This window comes from Anomaloglossus baeobatrachus, chromosome 4, assembly GCF_048569485.1.
Source record: "Anomaloglossus baeobatrachus isolate aAnoBae1 chromosome 4, aAnoBae1.hap1, whole genome shotgun sequence".
Classification (NCBI taxonomy): Eukaryota; Metazoa; Chordata; class Amphibia; order Anura; family Aromobatidae; genus Anomaloglossus; species Anomaloglossus baeobatrachus.
The window spans coordinates 351,618,976-351,629,989 of record NC_134356.1 but is presented as its reverse complement, the minus strand read 5'-3'; the positions used below and the strand labels follow the sequence as shown (position 1 = coordinate 351,629,989).

Below are 11,014 nucleotides of genomic sequence, written 5' to 3'. Positions count from 1 at the left end.
AACATACCACCCCACAGCCACATCCACACAAACCGCGCAACACACACAGAACCACACACACACAATGCTGCAGACACACAGCGCTCCACAAACAACGCAACACACAACACCGCTCTCACACCCCCCCCCACCCAGACAACCTCCAGAACATTTACAGTCCCCTACACAAACACTTGGCAACTACACACAACAACATCTATATATATAACAAAGATCATACATTAACTACACAATACGTAAATTCTAGAATGAATATATATATATATATAATTTTTTATTGTGACCAACATACGCCGGTGTATATACGGTCCCTGACAGACGTTCTGTCGCTTATCCATGTTATGTAAATAAAAGCTTATAACCTGACTTTAAATTCATCCATTGGTTTCATAAATTACTCTTTTGAAAGCTGAAACCCTCCCAAATTTGGTTTAGGTTATGAAAATAAAGTTGCCTCAAAGCTGAAATATTGATCATTAAATTAACACAGAAAGGTCAGATTTTGGCAATACAAAAGTTTTGTCGCCTTGTCATATAATGCACCCAATCCTAGTTTACATCCTCACCTGTACTCACTAAACGATTGGTTAATTAGTGGGTGCAGCAGAGCTCCAAAAGGCCTCGTCACCTCAAGTCCCTGTGTCAACTAGAACAGTTTGTAGGATTCTGTCTCGAAATGGCCTCTCTGGTCAAATCAGTGCCCAGAAGCCAGCACTAAACAAAAGGCAATTAAAATCTGTGTGGCATTTCCCAAATCCCATAGCCTGCTAAACAGATGGACGCTGGAAAAGCGGTAGAAGGTGGATTTCTCTGATCAGTCTTCAGTTAAATTACATCACTGCTGCCGCAAATACTGCAGGAGACCTACTGGAGGTGGCAAGATCCTGGTCTGGTGTTACATTCAGTATGGGGGTGTGCAAAACAGATGGAAGGCAATATCAATAGCTTAAAATATCAAGAAGTATTAGCTACCTCTTACATTCCCAATCATAAAAGGGGTCAAATTCTGCATCAGGCTGGTGCTCTATCTCATACATCCATCTCTACAACAAAGTTCCTCCTGGCAAAGAAGATCAAGGTGCTCAAGGACTGGCCAGCCCAGTCACCAGACATGAACATCATTGAGCATGTTTGGGGTTGGATGAAAGAGGAAGCTTGGAAGACCAAACCAAAGAATGTAGATCAACTCTGGGAGGCATCTAAGACTGCATTCTTTGGTATTCCTGATGATTTCATCAATAAATTGTATGAATCATTGTTGAAGCGCATGGATGCAGTCCTTCAAGCTCATGGAAGTCACACAAAATATTAAATATGGCTCTAATAGCACCACAACTTAATTTACCAATGTTATGCAACATATCTTTGTATTAGAAGTTAATTATTTATTTGAATTTCACATTACTTTCTGTGGGCGACAAAACGTTTTTCTTGCCCCAATCTGCCCTTTCTGTGTTCATTAAATGATCAATATTTTAGCTTTGCAGCAACTTTATTTTCATAACCTAAACCAAAGTTGGGAGGGTTTCAGGTTTCAAGAGTAATTTATGAAACCAATGGATGTATTTAAAGTCAGATTATAAGCTTTTATTTACATAACATGGATAAGCGACAGAACTTCTGTCAGGGACTGTATATATCAAAGGCTTCCTTAAAGGGAATCTGTCAGCAGGTTTTTGCTACCTCATCTGAGAGCAGCATGATGTAGGTAAAGAGATACTGAATCCAAGGATATATCATATAGATTACTGAGTGCAGCTGTTCTGACCCAATCAGAGTTTTTAGATTTAGTGCTGTCCCCGCCCACACCAGATTCTCAATAGAGATTGTATATTGACAGTGAGGTGTCAATCCGATTAGGGGGGCATGACATTGTAGTCTAAGCAATGAGAAGTCCTGCTGCTTAAACAAACATAGCAAATATACATCAGATCAGGTCTTGATCAGACAGCCATCCCTGAATTCTATGGTTTAATCCTTGCCGCATGCTGTATTCAGCATAAACAGCAAAAACCTGCTGTCAGGTTTCCTTTAAGGGTTATGTTTCATCAATCCTTGCTATGTAAATCTCCAATAGTAGAAAACAGGAAAGATGGGACCTGAGCCACAGCATGGTGTTAGCTACTCTTGTGAGAATGACTGACTTGTCCAGTCTTGTGTAGCCCGTGTGGTTGCCTAATTATGAGGTGAGAAACAAAGCTATTCTATCCTGGGTAGTTGAGGAGCAAGGAGCCTGAAATCCAAGGCTTGAGATTGTCGCAAAACAACATATACCAATATGAGTCTGTTTGTCTTGCTAGGATGTGATGACAGTTGTGCAGGATGCTCTGGTGAGGGTCCAGACACATGTAAAGACTGTGCTACTGGGTATGTCTTGGAAGAAGACAAATGTACAGGCAAGTTTATATTTACTCATTTAGAAACCTTTTTGAGCATCATAATTTTTGCCCAAATTGCACCATTTCATTTTAGAAGTGCCAAAGTCCTATTTTATCATTGATTTTATACCATTTATTGCATGTTTTAGTGCCAAAACCTTATAATACATGGGGGGGGGGGCAGTTAACCTTTTGGCTTGAAATATGAAATATTTGATTTGCACGTGTATTTTAAAGTCACATATCCAGACCGGTCATAGCTGTTTAAAAGAAAAAAAAAACGTGTGGCGAAAATACATTACGGGGCAATCCTTTTTAATATACTTAGAGTGGAATTTGCACACATTTAGCTTTCCCTTGTGACATTAACAAATTGGGAAGTGTGCCATCATTATTCAAATGTTGTGCTAATTTGTACCAAATTTATCATCATAGGGCTTTTTTCCATAGCATCAATTCTCCCCCCCCTCCTGCCTTCCCAAATTACATTTGAGCATGCACATCTTTCATTGCTAAATCCATTGACACATTTTATGTTTTCTATGCCATAGTAATCAGCATTTTAATTGATATGCAAATAAAATATGCAGACACAGGGGAAGTGCTTTGTCATGCCCAGAGCTCTTAATTCTTCATTTGATATGAATATGATGATATACTATGCTTTGATTTGAATTTACAAGTTGATTTCTCAGGAATGCAGCAACAGATAGAAGATATAAAGGTGGGAATGTATTTACATTTCAGAGCTCTGCATGCCCATATTTGTGGTTTGGGTGGGTCGCTGTTACTTACTGGTTTTTTTTTTTTTGTTTTTTTTTAAGTGCAGTATTTGATATGCAGTGGCAGAGTTGAAGAGCCTACTTTAAACATAATTGTTTTCGCCAAATTTGTATTGTACAAAACATGTTACAAAATGTTTACACAATTGAGATAGGTGTGAAAATGCCAAAATTCACTTATTTTTTTCACAGCTTCATCAAGTTTGGCAGCATAGGGGCGTGACGCCACATCTTCTCTAATTCATGAGGAACTGTGGCGTGCCTTACACCAGAAATTGTACTGCAGTCTAAGGGTACGTGCCTATAATAAGTACCCGCTGTGTCCCGGATGGCTTGGGTCCTGATCTGCGGGGCCACGAGTCTCCACCGCAGGAGAACGCAACTGCCTGTGCCCACGATCAGGGTTCGAGGGCGCTGTGGTCTTTTGCTTGTGTTCTCCCTACGGAGGACGCATGCTTATCTGCAGCAAACAATTGATCCAGACATGCTGCGGTCTGGAAAGCTGCACCACAGGTCAGTGTTTGCTGCGGAAAAAAACAAGCACAGTGAGCACGGGATATCTAGAAATCCCATCCACAGTGCTTGTACTGTACAATGTAGCGATTTGGACACAGCGAAAACACACTACATCCAAAACACTGCAAACACTGATCGTGGGCACGCACCCTAAGACTGGAGTGAGTTGTGGCGCCACGCACACCACTTCTCAGATTCTGATGATTCTTTAAAAGGTGTTCATTAATAGTCATGATTTTGACGACAAACCCCTCAATAAGAGCAGTGTTGTTCACGCTGGTTTTGATGAATCTGTGCTTTATTGTAAACTATCCCATTTATGATACATGTGGGTTTGTGTTCTTTAGCAAATGTGGTTTTTTTCATTTTCTTTTTACAAGTTTGTGTAAGCAGAAACACCCGCACATCTACCTACACCTTTACAATAATGTTTCATCCATTCATTCATTTTAATAGCGCTTTTGACTTCGGCATTCGATCACAGAAGATTAGTTTTGCAATTGGACAGTCTCTGGAAAATGTTTGTTTGGGTTGAGTTTTATCGTTTTTTTGTGCATATGTTTATGTAGCATTTCTTTCCTCCCAGATATCAATGAGTGTAACACTTCGGAGAAGGTTTGTGTAAGGGACAATGAGAATTGTGTGAACACTCCAGGAAGCTATAAATGTGTATGTGCGGAAGGCTTTGAAGACAAGGATGGGAAATGTGAAGACATCGTACCGGCAGGTAAAATTAAGAAAGGACGTTTACTCATCTAATTATAATGAATTTGTTTTGATGTCAAATATCACAGACTATTTACAGCAAAACTACTGGGGGGTTCGAGAAAACCGATCTGTTAGCCATAGCAACAAATCATTTTTCCAGAGTTCTATAACGAAATAAAAGCTGCCCTTATAGCTGGTTACAATAGGCAATAATTAGTTTTTTTCTTTAAGGATAGTTCACACCTAGCCTTATTTTAATGCATGTTCGTTTTTGAAAAATGTGGACAATGGTCAGAAAATTGGAACAGAATTTAGATGCGTTTTTGGTGCGTTTTATTGCGCATATCCAATTAGATCTTATTGTGGAAAAAAATGCAGTAGAAATGCTGAAAAAAAATAACATGCTGCATTTAAAAAACAAAGAGATAAACAAGAGAATGAAGTTTTAAAAAATCCTATTCGTTGTGCTGTTATTGTACAACATGTATTAGAAACGCAACGTGTGAACAAGTCCATAGGCATTTACCCTCTTTGTCACTGGATGTCAGATCACAACAGACCGGTGGCAGCGGCAGAAAGCCGGAACTGGTGGTGTGTGGGGAAGGGAGGGTGTAATTACAATAGGGTGTGTTATATTTATGCACAGGACTGCAACATATTACAGAAACCTTAATGGACAAGTGATTTTAAGGTATTCAGTGCTGGCACTACCTGTATTCATAAGGACTGGTAAACAATGTGACCAAGATTATCTTCAGTTATTTTTAGATTGTGTTCCTTGACGTACATCTATACACATTCCAGACTTCACTATAGCCCTTAGTCGTAGTTCTTTCACAAGCGCTGGATAATGCATGTTATGCCGTCATGTATACCATTATTAGGGAACAGCACCACAGTCAGATCACTTGTATAATGTGATTATGGTATGTGTTCAATTTATGCAACTTCGTTAGAACATCTTTAAAGTGTTTTGTAAAGGAGGAGCTTCACTATAAGACATAAGTACTTATAAACCCATACGTATCATGCTGTGTGTAGAAGAAAAGATTGGAGCGCCATTATTAACTATTTGTTTACTTCGCAGAAGATGAAGAGGATACTGAAGATAAAAATTCCACAAATGCAGTAGAAGATGCTGTGAGCGTGCACGAAGATCTATGATCTACAGCAATTTATCGCTAATTTAATTTTAAGTTATTTGACTCCATCTCCGCAAGATACTGTGGATCGCTGGTTTTGTCAACCTGATGAAAATGTCCTTTATCTGGTATTCAGATTGGATTTGCCCTAAACGCTGCACACAGCCTTTTCACTATAAACACAATGTGTCTTTTACTTTGGTATAATACTTTCTAATAAACATTCATTCTATAAGAAGTACAGAACTTTGTGTCATTCATCCCAAATACCATTTTCCTACAGTACAAAATATGAAAAATAATTTTAAACGTTTTTACATTTTTAACTTTTAAGCCTTAGGGGGCGCAAGTGATCACATTTGCCATGAAAACATACTGTAGTGCTGGATCGCATTACAACTGCAGTAAATGTGGGCTGATCTGCTTGCATGTGTCTGATGTCATGACTCCCTCCCCTTCTGGGTGTCTGCAAAAAGAGGGGGGAGGATAACGTTTTGGATCACAGTGCAGAGACGTTATTTTGGTCTCTGCAATGTGATACAAAAATGTGGGCAGTGTCGCAGAAGACCACTGCCAGGGCAATTTCTAGATCTACTGCTAACTGTCGAGAAAGGAATCTGGTGCCCCTTCTGAGAGTAATAGGCCCTGTGCGCACTGGAAAATGAAATTTTCTCAAAATTTCGCAGGTATTCAAAGATTACCGCACCCGCGGTAAAAAAACGCGGCAAACCGCACCCGAAAACCGCATGCGGTTTGCTGCGGTTTTACCGCAGTATTGTTTGCAGTATTGCCGCGGTTTTGCCGCGTGCGGGTTGGTATGTGCTTTATTGCATTCAATGCAATAAAGCACATTGAAAAAAAAAAAGAGAAAAGTAATTTCATTCTGAGATGGAGAAATAGACAGAAGAATAGATAGAAGAATAGATAGACAGACAGAGGGATAGATAGGATGATAGATAGATAGATGGATAGAGTCCCTGTGAGCACACGCTGCATTTCTGACGGTCGTCAGTGAGTTCACATTACCGGCCGTGGGAAATGCCTTGGAGTTACCTCTGCTGTCTCCCTGCGAGGCTGCATTCATCGCTGTGTGTCAGTCGCGGCTGTGTGCAAGCATCGCAGGACGCCGGACCTGTGGATTACGTCGGAGCTTTGTTTCGGGAGGGGTTAATTAAAAGGGTGAACAAGGCTTATTTGTGTTTTATTTAAAATAAAGGATTTTTTGGGGTGTGTGTTTTTTCACTACTTACGGGTTGATCATGTCAGCTGTCTCATAGACGCTGCCATGATCAAGCCTGGAGTTAATGGCGGTGATCTGCCACCATTAACTCCTTGTATTACCTTGACTGCCACTGCTACACGGCAGCAAGAAGAGCCGGGGACACTCCGGTACTGCCGCATAATGCATGCGACAGTCCCGGGGCAGCTGCAGCTGATATTCTCGGCTGCGGGAGGGGGAGTGAGGCGGGGGACATTAACCCTGCCCCTCTCCCTGCCCAGCCTGAGAATACCGGGCTGCCGCTGTGTGCTTACCTCGTCTGGAAGGTAAAAATACGGTGGAGCCCACGTGTTTTGTTTTCTATATTTCCGTTTGCTTTCTATGTGTATTCTATATGTCTATGTCTGTCTGTGTTCTATGTCTGTGATGTGTGTGTGTGTGTGTGTGTGTGTGTGTGTGTGTGTGTTTACTCTCTGCTCCGCTTCCTCTTCCTGTAATGACATCACTTACCTGCAAAACCGCAGGCAAGCGATGTACATTACCGGAGGTAAACCGCGAAATACCGCAGGGAATAACGCAGGAAATCGCAGTGAACCGCACAGAATTTGCTGCCTGCGTTATTCCCTGCGGGATTTCACGATTACATTGCAGTCAATGGAGTGAAATCCCGCAGCGATGTGCGGAAAAGAATTGACATGCAATTGTTTTTGCTGCAGGAATCCCGCAGCAAAACATGCAGCTGTCAAAATCCGCCTAGTGCGCACAGGATTTTTTTTTCCCATAGGTTTTGCTGGTGATTCACTGCAGAGATGTTATGAACATTTTCTGTAGCGAAACATGCAGCAAATCCGCGGCAAAATCCAGTAAGTGCGCATAGGGCCTTAAGCTGGGTTCACACTAAGCGACAGCGACGTCGCTGTTACGTCACCATTTTCTGTGACGTAACAGCGACCTTGTAAGTCGCTGTTATGATCGCTGCTTAGCTGTCAAACACAGCGACGCAGCAGCAATCATAACGTTGCTGTGCTACATGTGCAGAGAGCAGGGAGCCGCGCTTAGCGCTGGCTCCTTGCTCTCCTAGGTACAGTACACATCGGGTTAATTAACCCGATGTGTACTGCAGCTACATGTCACAGTGCAGAGAGCAGGGAGCCGCGCACACTGCTTAGCGCTGGCTCCTTGCTCTCCTTGCTACAGTATACATCGGGTTAATTACCCGATGTGTACTGCAGCCACATGTGCACAGAGCAGGAGCCGGTGCTGGCAGCAAGGGCGGAGGCTGGTAACGAAGGTAAATATCGGGTAACCAGGGAAAGGTCTTCCCTTGGTTACCCGATGTTTACGCTGGTTACAGCTTACCGCAGCTGCCAGACGCCGGCTCCTGCTCCCTGCTCGCTTCATTTCGTCGCTCTCTCGCTGTCACACACAGCGATGTGTGTGTCACAGCGGGAGAGTGACGACCAAAAAAATGAAGCTGGACATTCAGCAACGACCGGCGACCTCACAGCAGGGGCCAGGTCGTTGCTGGATGTCACACACAGCGACGGGACGTCGCTGCAACGTCACAGAAAATGGTGACGTAGCAGCGACGTCGTTGTCGCTGTGTGTGACACCAGCTTTAGGAACATACCGTGAATAAACACAATTCCTCCATTGTTTCTATTAGCCAGTTAGATGGATTCACAACTGGCTTAATGATTGGGGACAATGAGTAATACTAAATGGCTACAGATCAACCTGGAGGAAAGTGTAAAGAGGGGTGCCGTAAGGCTCTGTCCTGGGGCTAGTGCTGTTTAATATCTTTATAAATGATGTGGACAATGGAATTATTAGGAAACTCCTACGAGTTAGTATCACAGATGATACTAAGGAGGAGTAGCCAACACTAAAGAGGAATGAGATCTAGACACACTCTAACAATGGGCTAAGGCAAACAGAATGGTGTTTAACAGGGGCAAAGTCCTACATCTGGGTAAAAGAAATGTAAAACGCATATATAGCATGGGAGGAATAGAACTAGGTGATAGCACTGGGGAAAAGAACTTGGGCATAATAGTAGATCCCAGATTCAACATGAGCCAACAATGCGGAGCTGCAGCAAAAACGGCCAACAAAATTCTGGGATGTATCAAGACAAGTATTGAATCTAGATCACAAGAGAGGTCATTATTCCCCTATACTCTGCCCTGGTCAGACCCCACCTGGAATACTGTGTACAGTTCTGGGCCCCCCAATTCAAGAAAGACATCAATATATTGGAGCAAGTCCAGAGAAGAGCAACCAAGATGGTAGAAGGTCTGCAAACCATGTCCTATGAAGAACGGCTAAAAGAACTAGGAATGTTTAGTTTGCAAAAGAGAAGGCTGAGAGGAGATTTAATAGTAGTCTACAAATATCTGAAAGGTAGTCACAGTGCAGAGGGAACTACCGTATTATCACTAGCACAAGAAAGAACAAGAAACAATGGGATAAAACTAAAAGGAGCTTCAAATTAGACATTAGGAAAAACTTTCTGACAGTGAGGGCAGTCAGGGATTGGAACAGGTTACCAAGGGAGGTAGTGACCTCCATCAATGGAAATCTTCAAGCAGAAACTGGATAATCATATAGCTGGGATGGATGATTTAGGAAAACCTGCACTCGCATTGGGTTGGACCCGATGGCCCCTGAGGTCCCTTCCAACTCTACCATTCTATGATTCTTCTACAGCATTCATTGTGTGGTAAAAATTACCTGGTAGCATTCCCCAGGTCAGTATGATTACAGTGCTATCAAACTTGTGTAGATTTTTTTTTTTTTTTTTATTGGAATGATAAAATTTAATAAAAATTTGTTGCCATTTTTAGACACCTATTATGTTTTTATTTTTCCATCTGTGAAGATTTGTTGGGGCTTGTCTTTTGCGAGGTGAGGTGAGGTGACGTGCTTATCAATGTTTTTGTGGGTGCCCACCCCGGTTCTCTGTGCGGCGTATATTGTGACTGGTAAGTCCATACAATATTGTAGGTTACCCTGATGCACTTTTTGGTGGTTCTGGTTCTGGTCAGGGGGGACACATATATCAATGTTCAGCCAATTATCGTTTAATACAATCTATTTAATATTTTTTGTTTCACAATTACTGATATGGTAATATAACCTATAATAATTATAGTGATTGTGAATACTGTGTATTTATTATAATTTTTGTGAACTTTCTGTAATATTATCCTCCTGGGTAAACTGGGTACCGGGGTCTGTGCACCCAAATTATATATGGTCTTCCCTTTCCACCCTTAATTAAGTATAAAATAAAATTAAAATTTGCATGATAAGATGTCTGATCGCTTTCTTTCTTTGTGGTTGCACTACCTGTGATTTGTCTGGTGTCCCATACATCACACACCTCCATGTATCTTATGCATTAATTTCAGTATATCAACATGGTGGTGTGTTTGTTGAAAAATATTTGACTGATATGAATGTTCATTCTCAGTCTGCTAAAGAAAGGTGTTTATCTTCTCCTTTTAGTCCAGCTTCACAGACGCTGCTTAGACCTGACATATGTCTGTAGCAGAATATCTTTAGCCCATCCTACTGCATGTCCTCTGAAACCTAGGACGGATTGGCATCTTGTTTTGGAGAACCCTTTTAAGGGGGCTTTATTAATCTTTTACCCCAGCTGACACCCTGTAGCATTGGCCCTGGCTGGTTTCGGACCAGTCTGAGCCGCCTCTTAAATGTCACTGTCAATTGTGACTTTGGCATCTAAGTGGTTAAAAGAGGGAGAGCACTCCACTTTAAAGGCCCCATTACACATAGCGATGTTGTTAGCGAGATCGCTGATACGTCACAGGTTTTGTGACGCAACAGCAACCTCACTAGCGATCTCGCTATGTGTGACACATAACAGCGACCGGCCCCCTGCTGCGATATTTTTTGATCATTGGTGTTCCACTGGCCAGCATGCATCGCTGTGTTTGACGCCATAACAACGACGAGCGACCTCGTTGGCACGCCTGGGTGGAAACAATACGCCTCTATCGAGGTCTGAGTCATCAGAATAGCTGCTGTGTGACGGTCTCAACGGCCGCCGAGGTTATACGGATCGACGTATCGTTGCTACGTCGTTAATTAGATCTGCCTGTTTGCCAGCTCACTAGTGACCATGTAGCGACGTACCAGCGAGCCTGACCAGGTCGTATCGTTGTCGGGATCGCTGGAACGTCGCTATATATAACTGGACCCTAACACTATTAACTACCTGTGATTGTAATCACAGGTGCTGAT

At 42.2% G+C, this 11,014-nt stretch overlaps 1 protein-coding gene across 1 annotated transcript in view; it reads left to right on the top strand.

The window, feature by feature from the left end:
* Positions 1-5,764, top strand: part of CRELD2 (CRELD disulfide isomerase 2) — a 43,614-nt gene extending 37,850 nt beyond the window's left edge. Inside the window, exons 8-10 of the mRNA XM_075345104.1 lie at positions 2,301-2,396; positions 4,263-4,403; positions 5,472-5,764. Of these exons, the coding sequence (XP_075201219.1) occupies positions 2,301-2,396; positions 4,263-4,403; positions 5,472-5,548 (314 nt within the window). The 3' untranslated portion in view covers positions 5,549-5,764. The remainder of the gene's footprint in view (positions 1-2,300; positions 2,397-4,262; positions 4,404-5,471) is intronic.
* The last annotated feature ends 5,250 nt before the right edge of the window (positions 5,765-11,014 follow it).